The 19,732-nt window shown below is 39.4% G+C and overlaps 2 protein-coding genes across 2 annotated transcripts in view; one reads left to right on the forward strand and one right to left on the reverse strand.

The window, feature by feature from the left end:
- LOC103120178 (olfactory receptor 10J3-like) overlaps positions 1–19,732 on the forward strand; it is a 105,897-nt gene that overhangs the window by 54,843 nt on the left and 31,322 nt on the right. The gene's annotated exons all lie outside the window — the stretch shown is intronic.
- On the reverse strand, positions 657–14,880 carry LOC103120224 (olfactory receptor 10J4-like). Its single transcript, XM_007530600.2, has 4 exons — positions 14,809–14,880; positions 14,500–14,662; positions 1,152–1,311; positions 657–1,116 (listed from the first exon to the last, which is right to left on the reverse strand). Exons 1-4 carry the CDS (start codon positions 14,878–14,880, stop codon positions 657–659), a joined length of 855 nt encoding a protein of 284 aa, XP_007530662.1.

The raw sequence follows: 19,732 nt of genomic DNA on the forward strand, positions 1-19,732 counted from the left end.
GGGAAAATGAGTGGGCTGTGAATATTGTGGGTTCATTTTTTGAAAGTCTCCAGTGTCCAGGGAGCCATCTTAGCGGTTTTGTTTGTGCTGTTGAAAATCTAATCTTCTCAGCTACTGTGTCAAATGGCTATCAGAACCTGGGGCTGAAGGAGTTGCCTGGGTCCAGACACCAAATGCTGGGCACAGATAACCAGTTGATGGAGTGGTTTTTCATTGAAGTGTGAAGCAGAGCACAGGAAGTGAAACATGTAAATAGCGAAGGGTATGTTTTTAGTGCCTCCTATTTTCATGGCCAGGCTACGGTCTAATGACATGAATTTCAGTTTGTGATTGTATCAGTCACCACACTGCTGCTTTCTGACACCTCCTGCTGAGGATCACAGGAAAATTACTTATGTTATTAGAGCACCAGGATAAGCTGTATCTTACTGCAGTTTCATTAAGCTGGCCCATCTACGTGAATCCACCCACCTTTTCTTTTGTTAATCATTTCCATACTCCCCCAACCCCCCCCACACACACACTGTTCTCTCTTGTCCCCAGATGTTTCCTGGATCAGTACCTGGTGCCCTCATTCTGTCCCTTGTTTAACTGGTTCCCTCATGGTGACACCTCTGCACAGTCTTCCATTTCACTGCAACTGAGATGAGCAGCACTCAGGAGAGGAACTTTCTGCCCAAAGCTCTGAGCACGGCTTCCTTGACTTTGTCCCTCAGGCTGAACATGACAGGTTTGAGCAGGGACATGGCAGTGTAGGTCACAGAGATGAGCCTGTGCAGCAGGGAGTTCTGGGACTTGGACTTGGACTTAAGGTAGATGAAGGAGGTATAGCTATAGTGGATGATGACTATGGTGGGAAGTGGGAAGGGGAGGTGACAAAAGCTTTTTTTTATACCCTTGACAGAGGCAATTATGAGAATGGTGATGATAATCAGAACAGAGAAGATGGAGATAAGGATTATGGGCAGGGCAAGGATGTACAGACTAATGAATAGTGTGATGAATTCTTTGATAGTGGTGTTGGCACAGGCTGGCTCCATCAGGGGCCAGATGTCACAAAAGAAGTGGGAGGTGATGTTGGCTTTGCAGAAGGGCAGGCTTTGCATCACCTGCAGGCATCATGGATCACCCAGGCCTGGGAGAAACCTGTGATGGCTATATTCAGTCTGATGCTCCAGGAACCACTGGCCAATACCCTGTGTAGGTCGTCTTGCCCATGAAGAGTTGTTGTGACACAATTTGGGGATTTTGGGAAGTAATTAGAATGCAGCTGAAGCTGATGAACGTAATTAGCATATGGATGATGCCAGTCTATGAGTATAGTACAAATTTACGGCAACCCACAAGGGATTGTGGGTTCTCTTCCAGGTCGCTGGAAGTCAGGCCTCTTTTCCTGCACTCTCCTTTCCAGCTGTTCTCTTCCTGTGTTGGTGTGGTGCCTGTCCTGCTTCCAGGACCTGACATGCTACCTTCTCCTGGAACCTATACATGTGGAGCTGAAGAAATAATAAATGAGACTCTGGAAAAAAAAACACTACTTATTGCAAGGTTATTAGAGATCTGAAATAGATGAACTAAGAACACAACTAGCTGAAAAGGCTAAAACAGTATCAGAACAAGGTAACAAAATAGATAAACTGAAAGCATTTCTCCTCAGATCAGGTAATAGACAGGGATGCCCACTATCACCATTACTATTCAGAGTAGTGTTGGAAGTTCTTGCCATAGCAATCAGGCAGGAGCAAGGAATTCAAGGGATACAGATTGGAAGAGAAGAAGTCAAACTCTCCCTATTTGCAGATAACATGATAGTATACATAGAAAAACCCAAGAAATCCAGCAAGAAGCTTTTGGAAATCATTAGGCAATACAGTAAGGTGTCAGGCTACAAAATTAACATACAAAAGTCAGTGGCATTCCTCTATGCAAACACTAAGTTAGAAGAACATGAAATCCAGAATTCAGTTCCTCTTATTATAGCAACAAAAACAATAAAATATCTAGGAATAAATCTAACCAAAGAAGTGAAAGACTTGTATACTGAAAATTGAGTCACTACTTAAGGAAATTGAAAAAGACACAAAGAAGTGGAAAGATATTCAATGTTCATGGGCTGGAAGAATTAACACCATCAAAAGGAATATACTACCCAGAGCCATCTACAAATTTAATGCTATCCCCATCAAGATCCCACCCACATTTTTTAGGAGAATAGAACAAATGCTACAAATGTTTATCTGAAACTAGAAAAGACCTAGAATTACCAAAATAGTTTTGAGAAGACAGAACAGAACTGGAGGCATCACACTCCCAGATCTCAGATTGTACTATAGGGCTATTGTCATCAAAACTGCTTGGTACTGGAACATGAATAGACACACTGAACAGTGGATTAGAATTGAGAGCCTGAGAGTAAGCCCCCACACCTGTAGACATCTAATTATTGACAAAGGTGCCCAGAGTATTAAATGGGGAAAGCAGAGTCTCTTCAACAAATTGTGTTGGAAAAAATTTGTTGAAACATGCTGAAGCATGAAACTGAACCACTGTATTTCACCAAATACAAAAGTAAATTCCAAGTGGATCAAGGACTTGGATATTAGATCAGAAAATATCAGATACTTAAAGGAAAATACTGGAAGAACTCCTTTCCGCATAAATTTTAAAGACATCTTCAATGAAATGAATCCAGTTACAATAAAAACTAAGGCAAGTATAAACTTATGGGGCTACATCAAATTAAAAAGCTTCTGCACAACTAAAGAAACCACTACCCAAACCAAGAGACCCTTCACAGAGTGCGAGAACATCTTTACGTGCCATGCATCAGACAAGAGGCTACTAACAAAAACATATAAAAAGCTTGCCAAACTCAACCACAAGAAAACAAATGACCCCATCCAAAAATGGAGAGAGGACATGGACAGAATGTTTATCACAGAAGAGATCCAAAAGGCTGAGAAACACATGAAAAAAATGCTCCAACTCTTTGCTTGTCAGAGAAATGCAAATAAAGCAACAATGAGATACCACTTTGTAGGGAAACTGTGAGGATATCTTTGAATGTGGTGGAACTGCCCATTGAAAGATGGGTGCCTGAGGAACACTGTTTTCCTGCCAGCATCTCTCTCCTAGAGATTGGGCATGGGAGAGAACGGCCTTCAGTTTCAGCTTCACCTGTCAGATTCTCTGCCTCACAGGGACTCTGAATTCCCAATACAATAGCTTACTTCCTTGTCTTTAAACCAAATGGTCTGCTTACTCAAAAGCCACCAGAAGTTACCATACCTGACCCATCTTCTCTCTACCCTCAGGACACCTCTCTGTCTGCTAGCCATTGATAACCAACCCTAGTTCCTCATTCCTAAAATGGCTCTCCTGCTTACACAGAAGCTATCAGAGGCCCCTTTTCTCACTTCTTTGTTCTTGCCCTTCTGAATAAGACTATAACCAAACCTCACCATCTTGAGATGCAAGGGCCCCTATACCCATGCACATCAAAACCCAGCTTCCTCATTCCTTAGATCACTCACCTGATAGTTTTCCCAACCCCTTAACTCTTTCTGCCCCTTTTCTACTTTAACTATATATGGTATAAACAAGCTACCTCCTTCTGCAACCCCTTAAAAGCAATGGATTATTGCTTTCAGCTTGGTCTCTAGGTCATCTCTTGTCCTGTCACTAGCAATGGACACAGAGTGAGTCCTGTAAGACTCAGCCCCTGCTGCCTCTGGTGACGTTCTCCTAGACCCCCACATCTGGTGCATTACAGGGTGGGCACGCCAGGAGTCTGAGCCTGAAAAGAGACCTCCCCACAAGAATAAGGACACCACTTCACTCCTGTGAGAATGTCATACATCAGAAAAGTAGTAGCAGCAAATACTGGAGAGGATGCTGGGTCAAAGGAACCCTCCTGCACTGCTAGTGGGAATGTAAATTGGCCCAGCTTCTGTGGAGAACAGTCTGGAGGAATCTCAGAAGGCTAGAAATGGACCTACCGTATGACCGTACAGTTTCTCTCCTGGGGATATATCCTAAGGAACCCAACACACCCATCCAGAAAGATCTGTGTACACTTATGCTCTTAGTAGCACAATTTGTAATAGCCAAACCTTGGAAGCAACCCAGGTGTCCAACAACAGATGAGTGGCTGAGCAAGTTGTGGTATATATACACAATGGAATGCTACTCAGCTATTAAAAACAGTGACTTCACCGTTTTCAGCCAATCTTGGATGGAGCTTGGCAAAATCATGTTAAGTGAAGTAAGAAAGAAACAGAAGGATGAATATGGGATGATCTCACTCTCGGGCCGAAGTTGAAAAACAAGATCAGAAGAGAAAACACAAATAGAATCTGAACTGGAATTGGCATACTGCACCAAAGTAAAAGACTCTTGGGTGGGTTGTGTGGGGTGGAGAACACAGGTCCAAAAAGGATGACCAGAGGACCTAGTGGGGGTTGTATTGTTATATGGAAAACTGAGAAATGTTATGCATATACAAACTATTGTATTTACTGTTGAATGTAAAACATTAATTCCCCAAAAAGAAATTAAAAAAAAAACACAAGGGCTTAATTTACCAGTAACTATAATAAGACAGTAATCTAAATAGTAAAATATGCCTGTATACAGATATGTTTGGCTGTAACCCCAACATATCTGGAGGGATGCTAGATTTTAGTTCCTAATTCATTTGTCTTCCTTTGCTCATCTATGAAATAGAAAAAAAACAGACAGTCCTGACTCATCCTGCTGATCTACACTTTTTCAAATTTATGATGGTGTGAAACCACAAACATTCATTAGAAGCCCCCTACCCCCCATCTGGAATTACACCCTAGATTAGTGTGATGTGGTGTGATCCACTTCTCCTGTAAGGCTGGCAGGGCAGTGAACACAGCATTCACTTAGTCACACAGTCTCAGGGGCCAGGAGTGTGGTGGAGGTGCAGCATTCAATAAATCACATTAAACAGTCAACACTTCATTACAAAGTAGGCTTTGAGTAGGTGATTTTGCCCAACTGTAGGTTAATCCAAATGTTCTAAGCTGTTTAAAGTCAGTTCAGCAAAGCTATGATTTTAGTAAGTGAGATGTATTAAATACACTTTTAATTTAGGGTATTTTCAACTTATGATGCCTTTATTGGAATATAACCCTATCATAAGTTGTGTTACTATGGAGATTGTGTAAATTACTGTGTAGAAATTGTCTTGATATGTAACAGGCACATGATGAATTAAATTTCTGTTCCCCTCCCTTTATCTCTTCTTCTGCCCCCAATTCTGAAGCTCTAGGCTCTGTTTGTGTATTATATCCAACACACACACCCTTACCATCACCCCCCACATTATATTACACACTTATCAACATTATACCACATACACACCACATCCATGCCACAAATAAGCTCAGCCCTCCCCAAGCCCCACTCATCACATATCCTTACTACACACACATGCCTTATCTCTTCGTTTTGTCATGTCTATCAGTTCTCATTATTAATTTCTCCAGCCTCTACTGATCCAGAGTCCAGTCTCAGTTTCCACTTCCTTTTCAGACTCTATATATTCTGAAATGTGTCAGAACAGGGTGAAGTGAATGCAAATCTAGCTCCCCTTACTTCAGTACCTCATTTTCCTCTTCAGAGAGGAAGGGGAGAGAACTCAGTCTATTAGAGCAACAATGAGCATGTTTGAGGCCCCAGAGGCTACAACTTAGAACCCTGGCACCACCTTATGCCAGAGCTGAGCACTGCTCTAATGCTGCCTCTCCCTCTTTTCTCATTTGCCTTCTCTCATAATAAATGAATAAATAAATAAATTGTGTTTTATGGGAAATAATGAGAAATAGAGTGATTAGAGATCTAGCATTATAGCAGTGTCAGGGATTGAACCTGGGGCCTCTGGGATCTCAAGCTCCCGATAATGTAGAGATAACCCAGCCTATTTCCTTGGTCTGAAAAATATACTTTTCTCCATGTATATCAATCTGAAAAAGATTCAGAATACTCCGGGAGTGGATAAGAGCTGCTTTCTGAAAGGAAAGAATGTGTACCTATAATGTTGTCGTCCAAGCATTTGGACAGTTCTTAGTCTTTAGTTTTTTTGTATCTCCTTTCTCTGAGAGAGTGGCATCTGGTTGCAAATCAATAACGATACTGAATGCTAATAGACAAGAGGGCATTTTTGCCTTTGTGCCAAATTTGAATGGACTTACTCCTCAAGCATAACCATTAATCCTGAAACTTCTGCATGTGCCAGCTTTACCTATGGATCAGGAGACCAGAGTCAAGAAGTCCCTGCTTGGTGTTCAATTGCAGTTCACTCTTTTTCTATATCAGTGGGTATAATTATGTGTCTTATATTCTTTAATTGGCTACAGTGGTGAACTGCACTAATAGCTTTTTCTGAAGATGACTCATTCATTCATTTTTAAGGAAAACCTTACTTAGTTTTTTTTTTCTGTACTGCTGAATCCAATTTGCTAATTTTGATCTCTCTGTTATTGGCTGATATATATTTTTAAATCTATTTTTGGTATCCAATGTTTGCAATTAGCATTTTTTTAAATGCTGGGGGGGGGGAATTTCACACTTTTTTGTGTTCTAAGTCTGGTGTCTTTTTTGTTTTTCTTTGTTGGTAACTTATTTGATTTTTTTGGAAGAGCAGGTTTTTCAATTACTATCATTTTCTCTTATGTAGGTTATTCCCATAAACTTCCTATTTCTTCTAGGTATAATTATGGTGATTTATTGCCCCGACCAGCAGGGCGGTGAACAGGGGCTAGGAACCTAAAAGACCTGGAATGACAGGGACAAGAGACACGAAAGAACGACAGCAAGACAAGTTTCTGATCAAGCTGCAAAATTTTATTGTGTTCACAGGCATTTTAAGGCTTTGGGAAAGGGGGAGCATAGGGGGAAGGGGGAGGCAGAGATTGCGGTGGAAGGTCCCTTGCAACTATTTCTGTTAAACCATAACTATATGGTATGTCACTATAACTATATGGTATGTCACTTAGTTTCTGGCAAACATCCTTCCTACGGGAATTAGAAACTTATCTCAGGGGCTTCTGTTGTTTCAAGGATTAGCTTCTATCAAGCAGAGAAATGGCTCCTGGCAATTTATATATGTCTTTGAATTTTCCCCATTTTGAATGTTTTTCAGATAGGTTAATATAAAGTTGTTCGAGGTATATACTAATCAAAATTCTCTCTGTATCTATCTGTTCCCACCTGACCTTGCTCATAGTGTCTTTCTGATTACTCTTGATCATAGTTGATCATTATTTTTTACTTTTAAAGGATATACATTTAAAACTAATTGTATCATTTTTGTTTGCTCCTATTTAATATCAGTCTTATTGTTTTTTACTTTCTTTGTGTTATTTTGTTTGTTTTAAAATATTATTATTAGTAGTAGTATTAATATTTTGGCCTAGAATACTGCTAAGTTTTGGCATATGGTGGTGTTGGTGATCAAATTGTATGCCTTTTTTTTTTTCATATAAATTCTATGCTCTACCACTAAGATATCTTCTCAGTTCTTTGAGTTACCAATTTATTTTCTCTTGTCTTACAGTAATTATGTAAAGCAATACATTTCTTTCTGAGACCTGCTTGGGAAAATTACCTCTTTGGGTTAGCTAAATAATGCTGTTGTTAAAGTGCAGTAAATTTTCATTTTTATTTCTTCTTTTTAATTCAGAATTTATCTAGAGATGTATGCCACAGAAATAAGCTTAATTTTTTTTTTTTTTTTTTAGAAAAAGGGCTCAGTCCTGGAGTCAGAAGTCTCCACACTGCCCCATACTGCCTATGAAGCTGGGGAAGCCATTCCATTTCTCCATTCCTTAATTAATTTCCTTATTTGTAAAGGCGCGTGTGTGTAATTATTGCTGCAAAGACTAGACAGGTAAATGTTTGAAAGCGCTCAGAGTAATCTTATAAGTACCCCCAAAATATTTGTGTAGGATGTACTCAGTTCTACGATGAGGGACAATGCAGGCTTCTATTACTTTGGGTAAGGGAGGGTGGTTTCTAACTTTATTGCATTGTGGTCCATGGAAATTATTCATATAACATTAGTGACATGAAGGCATATAGTAGAGTCAAAATCATGACTATTTTCTGTATAAAGAATAGACTCATTCATTGTCATTATAACATTTTTATAGGCCTATTAACCTACTGAATTTTTATTATTCAGTTTCTAAGAGAAACATCTCTTAGAATACCTCTGCTGTACCTGGATATTGGTCAATTTCCCCCTGGAGATTTATCACTGATAAAATGCATTTTGAAGCTATTCTTTGAAGACTTTATATACTCTTGGATGGAATTTTTTTAAATGGGATATTGTTTACCAGTAAGTTCCTTTGCAATTTTCACTTTGAATAGTTGGTCTGTTATTTGTAACCTTATATCAATTTCTTGTTTGCCAAAATTTTTTTAATATCACCTTAACCTCTTTTTTTTCAACTTCTCTGTATCATATTATCTTGAGAGCATAGTGTCAGATTATTAAAATTCAGCCTGAATGCCTCTGGGCTTTAGTTGATTAGTTTAATTCACCCACACTAATTTTATTTAGAGAAATTGTTGGATATAACTGCCATCTTACTTTATATTTTCTATTTACTAAGTTTCTAACCATGATTTGATTCTTAGTCAGGCTGGAGTTTTAGAGATTAACTTGGTCATTCTGGTAAAGTGCAATGCTAGCTCATTATTGTTTGATTTGCTTTTCTCTGATGACATGTAACTGTAGAGCATCTTTCCACCTGTTTACCACCTGTATATCTTCTTTGATGAGGTGCCTGTTAAGGTTATTGTACCATTTTATGTCAAGTTGTTTGTTTCTTTCCATTTTTATTATATTGGACAGAAATTGAGAGTGGAGAGGGATAGGGAGAGAGAAAGAGAAAGTAACATCTGTAAACCTGCTTCACAGCTTATGAAATGGCCCCTGCAGGGGGGGAGCAGGGTCTTGGACAAGGGTCCTTACACGTGGCAATATGTGAAATTAACCCAATGTGCCACTGCCCCACCCCACCCTACCCCAAATTGTTTGTTTCTTTACTTTAAAAAGTCATACACACACACACACACACACACACACACACTCTCTCTCTCTCTCTCTCTCACACACACATACATACACACACACACACACACACACATACAAGCGCGTGCGTCTGCACGTATATTTCTCAAATATAATTTTAAATTAAATGAGGAGTACTTTGGTAGGATAAGGGAAAAAGAACCTCTAAAATGCAATAAAGTCACTCATTTGAGTCTTATAAATAGAAAAAAATGTCATGGGACATATACTCAATGGAGTACTACTCGGCAATTAAAAATACTCTACTGAAGATAATTATGCTTAGTGATGTAAGTAAGGAAGTGAAGGACAGCTACCAGATGGTTTCACTCATATGTGGAATATAGAGAATTGAAACACATGACGTTAAAAAAAATAGAGTTCACCCCTATCTAAGACTTTGGGAGAATTATTTTGGTTGCCATGGAGGAAAGGGCACAGAACGTTGGTGGTGGGAGTAGTTAGAAGTATACCCCTATTATCTTGTAAATCAGTATTAAATCGCTAGTAAAATAATACATATATAAAAAAAATACATATATATTATATATGCACTCTGTTATCAGATGTATCTTTTACAAATATTCTCCAACCCCAATACATAGTTTGTAATGTCATTCTGAAATGGTCATTCACAGAGAAGTTTTGAGTTTTAGTAACATTAAACTGATTCCTTTAATATGAACTATTTCTTTGTTGTTGTTTTCCCTAAAGTTTTAGTTTTTCATTTTCATGAGAGAAAGGAAGACAGATCAGAAGTCTGTTCATCCCTGGAATATGATGCTAGAATCGAACTTGGGAACTTGTGGCCTTAAGCGTACAAGTCTGGTGCCGGGTCACTGCAGTATAAGTCAGGCTATATCCAAGGTCATCTAGGTTTCCTCCTATGCTATTTCAATTTGCAGGTAAACAATGAACTTGTGGTAACATACTTATTATCTCTAATCAGTAATCTGAATAAAGCAGTTTATTTAGATCTTTGAAAATATTCAAGTATTCATTTCCAAATATAGTTAATCATTCTAACTTAGACTAAAATAGTTTTTATGTGATTCAGAGGCTAAAATTCTATCAATCTATTGAAATTTACCTTATATTTAATATTATAAGAGCAAAAGGCAAGAGTAAGTGATGATAGTTGTGAGATTTCTTTCTCTGAACATTTTAACCTTTTTGCATGTTTGAGTAAATGGGAATAAAATCAATATTAAGTGTAAGTGCTAAGAAATACTGTGTTTCCTGGGAGACAGCATAATGGTTATGCAAAAAGTCTTTTGTACCTGAGTCTTCAAGGTCACAGGTTCAGTTCCTGACATCATCATAAGCTAGAGCTGAACAGTGCTCTGGTTATAAAAAGAAGTAAAAGAGAAAAGAAACAATGTGTTGATTATTAGATTTTTTTGATTATTAGATTTTTTTAAAGATAAAGAACATTATAGTTGTGTAAAGTCAATAAATACTTATATTTAAATGTTCAAAGTAGAATAGTAGAAATTTAGATACCAGAATTCTAATCTCTGTGTCATTGTCTGGTTTTGTGTATTTATTTAAAATTTAATAAGATGACTTTAATGGAACTCTATTGGTGGGAACTATATGGAATTGTACTCCTGTTATCTTATAATCTTGTTAATCATTATTAAATTACTAATATATATTTTTTAAAACTACATTTTAAATGTAGTTTTTTAAAGATTTTATTTATTTATGAGGAAGAGAGGAGGAGAGAGAGAAAGAACCAGACATCACTCTGGTACATGTGCTGCCAGGGACTGAACTCAGGACCTCATACTTGAGAGTCCAATGCTTTATCCACTGTGCCATCTCCCAGATCACTTAAATGTAATTTTTAAATTCCATTTAAACTGAGAATGTTCATAAACTTTGTAATTGAATTTGCATTGGGATTTTAACTTAGCCACCAAATCAGAATTCAGGATAAATTATTTTAAATTAATATCTAATAAAATGTGAAGAAAGTATTAAAGATAAATGAAGTAATTTCCTCTTGATATTTTGCATCTCCACTTTTCTTTTGAAGACTATGTACCTAATAGACAAATGCATATTTTAGTGACTGCTAAGATTATCTAGGAGCCATGGTGAAGACAAGATATCTGTTCTCTAAAAGGTTAAATGTTTAAATATGATCACTGAATATTTAAAAACTACATTTGTCATATTACTAAGCTTTTAATAAGATTTAACTTTTCTCCAGTTTTTATTAGTGACTTAGCAAAGTTTTACAAAATTTCTGTGGTATAATTAAGTTTCATTTCAGCATCTTAGAATTGGAGTCTGGAATAAAGTCTTCAGTATTGATTTCAGCTGATTATGAGCTTTATTTATTTTATAATTTTTAAATGTCTGCATTTTATATACTTATTTATTTAGATAATAGCATCAAACCCAGGGCCTCTATGCATGCAAACACGGAGCTCTACCAGACTGGGACAGCTCTCTGGCCTCTGAACACGGATTTTAATCTTCAACCATTTAGTATCTGGTCAAAAACATGGATCAGGTATTATGTATTTATTAATATAACTTACATAAGTAGGTACCGAATAGGTAGAATGGAGAGCATTGGCATGCCTTGTATGTAGTAAAGCTTAGTGCTGCTTTGTAGATATCTGTCTCATTATTTGTATATATGTATACACACACACACACATATACACACACATACACACATACATACACACACACACACATACACACACATACACACATACACACACATACACACATACACATACACATACACACATACACACACATACACATACATATACATACACACATACACATACACACATATACACACACACACATACACATACATACACACATACACACATACACACATACACACATACATGCATACACGCATACTCACATACACACATGCACACACATGCACACACACATACACATACACACATACACACACATACACACATACACACACATACACACATACACACACATACACACATACACACACACATACACACACACACACACACATACAATATATATACTTTCAGGTAAGTAATTTGAAATCCACTAAAGAGGAAGTAGGGAAGAACTGAGTAGGGGATAAGTATTCACTGCTGGGACTGTAGTAATGTAAATTTTGGAAATGTTTTTTGTTATGCTCTACAAATATTTATATGTGACCTTTTTAAAAAGTTTTAAAATTATCTTTATTTATTGGATAGAGACAGCCAGAAATTGAGGGGGTAACGGGAGACAGAGGGAGAGAGAATAAGAGACACCTGCAGTATTGCTTCACCACTTGCAAAACTACTCCTGCAGGTGGGGACTGAAGTTTTGAACCTGATTCCATGTGCATTGTAACCTGGCCCTCTATGTAACCTTAAAACTTAAATTTAAGGGTGGACTCATGCAACTTAAGAGCATGTGGAAGAAGGCAGGAATTACCTTAACTAGTGAAATCATATGAAGAGGTCAGGAAAGATAGGAGGGACAAAAACAGTAGGATCCTCTCTACTTAATAAAATAGTAATAGTAGGGGGCCAGGTGTTGGCACACCTGGTTAAGTGCTCACATTACAGTGTGCAAGGACCCAGGTTTAAGCCCTCTAGTTCCCACCTGCAAGGGTAAATCTTAACTAGAGGTAAATCAAGGCTACAGGCATCTCTCTCTTTCTCTCTCTCCTCCTTCTTTATATCCTCCTCTCTTGTCAATTTCTCACTGTCTCTATCCAATAATAAATAAAAGCTAAAAAAAAACTTTAAAAAACAAAACAAAACCCATAAACAAACAATAAAATAAGAGTAGTAGTTATAACAATGAAGGTATATTATGTTTCCTAATGCTCCCCATGACATCATAGCAATAAACACTATCTTTATACTATATAAAGTATATCTATGCTATGCTAGTATATCTACTATATACTAGCATAGCTGATTCTTCCACCAGACTACTAGGGAAGACAGAGCAGGCATTTGGACCCTTTTCATTGAGAAGGAGATTCAACCACTTCCTGGGGGGATGCACAAATGAAAAGCAACTCAGGTGAGTCTTAACTCAAGTGTCCTGTGATTGTGTTCTCACCCAATAAAACTGACTGGTGGAGTCACATCTGTGTGGAAGCTCAATGCACCTTCTGCCTTACGTGCTCTTCGGGTATGCTATCCAGGATAAATGATTGAATGTGACTAGGGAATCACTAGATGGTACATTTTCTTTCCTGTCTCCCTCCCTGTTTTTTTTTTTTGTTGTTGTTGTTTGTTTGTTTTGTTATGATAGAGACAAAGAGGAAAAACATGAAAGAATGAGAGATAAGGAGTGCTGACCAGGGTGTACACATTCTCTGAAGCTGACAGTACGCTGAGGAGAAGTACATGGGCATGTGAAGGTAGCAGGCAAGACTGATAATGGTCACAATGAGGATGTTGCCTGCCAGGGTTAACAAGTACAGTACAAGGAAGACCATGAACAGGGTGAGCTGTTACGAGGAAATGTGCTGGTGCTTCCTCATCTTTAGATGGATAGAATGGTGATAACAGCCCCATAGAGCTCTGATAGGAAAAGTTTGAACTGCTGATTGTCACACTGCTACTCGAAGTCAGTAAACTATGGTATACGTTCAAATTCAGGAACATCTGGGAAAGCTTTGGACTCTGTAGCTCCCTCCTAATTCCTGAGCTCCTTGTGTTTGTGAATTCTCCACAGTTCACCCTATTAGCCCTTGCTCTATATTCATTCCCACCCCCTCTATGTCCATCTATTCTACAAAAGTATCGCCAAAGACCATTCTGGGATCATTCACATATAACACCACCAGCAACATATGCATAATCTGACAGTCTCAATGCCAATGTGACTATCTGGTGCTACTTCTCTCCTCAACTAGATCATCAAATAACTTTAATAACTTCCTCCAGTGTTTCCTTTACATAATCCTTAGATTATGTAAAGGAAAATTTACATAATCAACTTAGATCTCTACCTTCCTGAATAGTCAACCTGGACCTCCTTTGAGAAAGATCCAGAATTCAAAGGATGATAAATTTCATAGATTTTATTTTTTTATTTATTCTTTTATTTATTTTTACTTTTTTTTTTTTGCCACCAGGATAATTTATTAGTGTCTGCACAATGAATCCCCTGCTCTCAGAAAGGTGTCTCCTCCCTTTTTTGTTATGATAGAGACAAAGAGGAAAAGCATAAAAGAATGAGAGATAAGGAGTGAGACAGAGAAACAACTGCAACATGCTTCACACTGCTTGTGAAGCTTCTCCCTTTCAAGTAGGGATGGGAAGTTTAAACTCAGGGTCCTGCACATAGGTAACATGTGTGCTTTACCCAGACTCATGGGGCTGGAGAGCCTGCAGGGAATGACGACCAGGGTGTACATGTTCTTTGAAGCTGGCAGTATGCTGATAAGTACATGGGCTTGTGGAGGTGGTGGTCCAGAGTGAAGATGGTCACAATGATGACTTTGCCCACCAGGGTTAACAAGTACAGTGTAAGGAAGACCGCGAAGAGGGTGAGCTGGTGCAGGAAACTGGAGAAACTCTGGAAGGTAATTCATTCACCCAAGTGAAGTTTTCTCTTTTCACTTGCTGGTATGTGGTATCTAAGAATGAGACTATATAAGGAAGCTGGGGGAGTGACTGCCACAATTTTCATGGCTCATCTATCATGGGTCTCTGCCCACTTACATCCACATCCACACTGATTCTTCTAAGAGTGAAATATGGAGTAACTCTTCTGTCCTCAACAAGGAAGTTCATGGCTCTTAGAGGCAAGTGCTATGAACTCCTGTCTCAGTATCATGTGCTATCTTATCTCAGGCACACATTTAACATCTCAGAGACCTGCTTCCTCATCTTTAGATGGATAGAATGGTGATAACAGCCCCAAAGAGCTCTGATAGGAAAAGTTTGAACTGCAGCTTGTCACATTGCTATTTGAATTCAATAAACTATGGAATGCATTCAAGCTCGGGAGCTTCTGGGAGAGCTCTTGACTCTGTGGCTCCCTTCTAACTCCTGAGCTCCTTCTGTCTGACTGAGGTTTTGCCACTAATGAGGTTATTCTGTAGGATCATTCTAGTGTTAGCCCCCATGGCTTTGTGGCTTTAATGCCTATTCTACAGCCTGCCTTCTAGGAGGCCACTTACTTTCCAAAGCCACACAAGCCCATGTCCTTTGTATAATCATTTTCCTCTCCCTCCTGTCCTCCATAGCATACATCCCTTCTCTCTCTTCATCTCTTCAGCTGTCTTCTCTCACTTCCTCTCTCTCTCTGTCTATCTCCCCCATCCTTCTCAATTTCTTTCTGTTCTATGAAATAAAATAGAAAAGACTATAGTCTTGTCAATATTTATATTTATAAACACAAATTTTAAAAAAGAAAAAATAGAAAAGAAAGGAAGAGTTGGAGTACATAGGCCCTGGTCTCAGCTATAATATAATCTGGTGGAGTGTGGAGGGACCAGCACACAATGCAGCTTCATGTTCTTCAAGAGACCGTGGACAAGGATTCACATCTATTTCCAGACAGAGCTGATTCTTGATTTCTGCATCGGAAGTGAAATAGCAGCTGTTCTCCCTAATTCATGGCTTGTGAAGCATCTTCTTTGCAGGTGGGGGTTGGGGGCTTGAAACCAGGTCCTTGTGCATGGTAATATATGCACTCAACCAACTCTTGATGAACCCATTGTCATCCCTGCAGTGGGGGCACAAACCTCTCATGGACCACGTTTCTATTGCAGATTTCAGCTTGGAGGCAAGGCACTGCTAAGTGAGATTCTCCTTGAAGCAGAGGAGGGGCCACATTCTGAATTTCTACCCCCTCCTCAGGTCTCTGTTGGGACAGCAGCAAATAGCTAAAGTGCTGTTGGGCTAAATCTTACAGTGGAGTGGTAACGTTGTGAAATGAGATGAATGAGATGTCGCTAAGAACATCTGATTGGAAGATCCACTGACAGTCAGACTTTTCCAGTTACCTTCACCATGTGACTAACCAGTGGGTAATTATGAAACAGCTTAGGTATAAAAAGAAATGCAGCAGTAGACTAAAAGAATTTGCCTAAACAGTAAGTTTTGCCGGAAGTAGAAATTAACCACACTGCAGGGATGACTGTTGCCAGAATGGGCTTGTTCAGTGATCTCAAGATTCTATTAAATGAATCCTTTAAAAAGGAGATGTGCCATTTAACATCCAGGGAATCTGCAGGGAAAAAAAAAGAAAAAGAAAAAGAAAAGGGTGGATGCCTAGTGGGACTGCCTCCAGCGAGTATGAAAGGAAGACGGATGGGGTTGCCAGGGGAAATGAGTTTTATGTAAGCTGTCAGGGAACATCTCTTGATGGGGAGCGTGGTTTGGCCTTGCTGTTTGTGCCATGGTAACTGTGGGCATGCCTTGTGAGACTCTGCAGTTTCTGTAAGTGGTGATTCATCCCAGGAACAAAACACAAGTCAGGAAGTGTAGCTGATGACTGCAGCTTAGCCCTTCCTCCTCTTCCTAACAAGCCACTCTTGTCCTGGCAAGTCAGAGGATGAGCAAAGAATCAGAGTATCTTTTTTTTTTTTTTTAATGTGGAATAAGAAAATGAACTAAGGGTCTTATGCAGGTGTGACAACTTCCAGGGACCAGTGGTTTTGTTTGTTTTGTTTTTAATTTAGAAAGAGGGGGAGAGATAGTGAAGAGAGACACGCTAGCAAAGAGGAAAGACCATACATGGAGTTCTCCTGCTGTTCATGGTACTCCCATGTAGTGCAGAACTTGACTCCAAGCCTTCATGCATAGTAATGTGTGCAGTCTACTCAGTGAGCTATCTCCTTGCCTCAGCAGGAGGACTTTGAATGTGGCAAATTAAAGGAAAATGATTTTCATAGCTCTGAGGACACTTTCTAGATAAATAGAAGTTATTCATTTAGCATTAAGCCACTGAAGTATTTTTTCACATCTCACTGTTTTTCGTTTGTTTGTTTGTTTCTTTCTTTTTGGCCACTTGGGTTATCACTGGATCCCACTGCTCCTGACAGCCATTTTTTTTCTATCTTTCAATTTATTATTATTATTATTATTATTACTAATAATAATAAAATGGAGACATTGACAAGACCATAGGATAAGAGGGGGTACATTTCCACACAGTGGCCACCCACAGAGCTCCATATCCAATTCCCTCCCTTGATAGCTTCCCTATTCTTTATCCCTCTGGAAGTATGGACCCAGGATCACTATGGGGTGCAGAAGATGGAAGGTCTGGCTTCTGTAATTGCTTCCCTGTTGAACATGGGCTTTGGCAGGCCGGTCCATTCTCCCAGCCTGTCTCTCTTTTTCCATAGTGGGGCAGAGATATGGGGAGACGGGGCTTCAAGACACATGGTGGGGCCCTCTGCCCAAGGAAGTTGGGTTGGCATCATAGTATCATCTGGAACCTGGTGAATGAAAAAGAGTTAAGACATAATGCAGAACAAATTGTTGACTCATAATAGACCTAAAGGCATGAATATTTCAGATGGAGATTGGGGTCTCCATTTTGGAAAAAGCTAGTAGGTCTATTTTAGGTATATTCCAGAGGGCCCATGACTTTACTAGTTTTTACCTGAGCCTGACATCTAATATGCAAGTGGACCCAGGTTATTGTCTGGGGAGAGAATGTCATACTTGGAAAAAGAACTAGAAACCTGGATCAGTTTTTGACAGGACAGAGAGAAATTGAGAGAGAAAAAGGATATAGAGAGGAAGAGAGAAATATAGACACTTGCAGACTGGCTACACTGCTCATTAAGAGCCCTTTTGCAGGTGGGGAGTAGGGGCTCAAACCCAGATCCTTTCATATGGTGATGTGTGTGCTTTGTTAGCGAGCATAAATCAAACCACCATCCACTGTAAGGAAGCAAAGATGTTTATTGACGAATTGCAATCCAGGCCGAGATGGTGACTGGTGTTAGTCTACCAAGCTCGACCCCGAACAGGGCTCAAACCATACAATTTATAGGAATTCAGACTACACTCAGGGAGGGGGAGCACATCACCTTATCAACCTACATCCAATAACAGGCTATAGCAAACACAAGATCCAATCATTTCAAACTTAGCAAAAGCATGATCCATTCAAAGCAAAGCGCGGGCTAGTTTCAAATATAGTAAGTATAGAATTCAACCAGGCAGGGTCACCACATCCTCCTGCCATCGGCTATGACCACCCATCCGGTAGGCAGCACACCACAAAGTCTGTTCAAAGGTCCTGATAAGGCTTGTCCCCATGTAGGGTCCTTCGAACAATGGGTGGCCTTCACTGATGAGGTCCTGATAAGGCTTGTCCCCAGGCAGGGTCCTTCGAACAATGGGTGGCCTTCACTGATTAGGTCCTGCTTATTCAAGGGGGAAGGGGCAAGGAATTTTCCACCTCATACTACAAGCAACTCATAATAAAAGCACTTAACAAACAACTGCATAAAAAGGGAATTTCAAGGCTACTGCCTTTTACATGCTTAACCTGGTGCACCACTGTGTGCTCCATCTGCCCCTCACCATCCTTATGTTACTGTTCTTCCTGCAAATCTGGGACTTAATAGAAAGATGAAGGCAGAGGTCAGAGTCATGGCCCATAGGGACCCATTGTTCAGAATGAAGTTCAAGGATAGGCATCCAAATGCTGTCTTTCTGGTTACCCAGGACCAGGCCAGAGGTGGGGTGAAGGGCATGAAGGGCTGTGCAGAGGGAGGTGGGTGAGAAATTCCCTTCAGTGAGCAGAAAAGCTTAGATGCCCATAGGAGTGTCTTCAAGGAGACTCTCTGAGCTTCTGGTACCTTTCTTGGGCTCCATGGAGGGCTACCCCGAGTTTATAGGGTCTCCTTATGTGAGGGTGCCTTTACCCTGGGACACTGACTACATTGAGAGTTGAGACAGCAGCATCTTATGTGTCAGGTGTTATTTCTTAAACAATATTCTATTTTTAAACAGCAAGGCCTTGGAAAACCATGGTTACTAAACCCAAATGAGCTCCTGCTAAGAGCCACTCTTGGATTCCAGGGACCATGATAACCTCCTTCAATGCATCAAGAACCTGCTTGGGATCAGGAGACACTTTCTTCTCCTTTTCTGGAATGAAAATAATCAGTTTTGGTCGTGGTTTTTGTGCTGCAGGATTCAGAAATGGCAACCATAGCTGAGGAGGGAAGAAAACCTTTATTTTCTTTTGAGCATATTAATATGCTTTTCATATTTAAACCTGCCTGGAATTAAATTTTATATATGTAGCAAGATAGATATCCAAATCCATGTTTCTTTTTATTCTTATTTCCTCCTGCTCCTTGTCTTCCTCATCCTCCCTATCCTCCTCCTGCTTCTCCTCCTTTTAGTTTGATAGAAACAGAGAGGCAGAGAAGCAGAGTAAGTGAAAGAGACCATAGCACAAAAAGTTCCTTCAATGTGATGGGGGCTGGACTCGAACCTGGGTCACACACATGGCAAAATAACACATTATCCAAGTAACTATTTGGCCAGTCTTCTTCTTTTACAGAGGTGGGTAGCCACTTTTCCTAGCTCCTCTATTTGAAGGGATTTCATTTCCCCACTGGTCTGCAATTCAATGTTGGTCAAATGTCAAAATTTTGTGTAAACACAA

Source organism: Erinaceus europaeus, chromosome 9 (genome assembly GCF_950295315.1).
Source record: "Erinaceus europaeus chromosome 9, mEriEur2.1, whole genome shotgun sequence".
In the NCBI taxonomy this organism is placed as follows: Eukaryota; Metazoa; Chordata; class Mammalia; order Eulipotyphla; family Erinaceidae; genus Erinaceus; species Erinaceus europaeus.

Bases quoted from the DNA above. Each gene is read 5' to 3' on its own strand.
- LOC103120224 (XM_007530600.2), bottom strand. From the start codon at position 14,880: ATGAACTTCCTTGTTGAGGACAGAAGAGTTACTCCATATTTCACTCTT. The intron at 1,312-14,499 runs GTACACCCTGGT...CTATACTCATAG, and splicing joins CTGCCAGCTTCAAAGAACAT to ACTGGCATCATCCATATGCT. The intron at 1,117-1,151 runs CACAGGTTTCTC...TGATCCATGATG, and splicing joins ATCAGACTGAATATAGCCAT to CCTGCAGGTGATGCAAAGCC.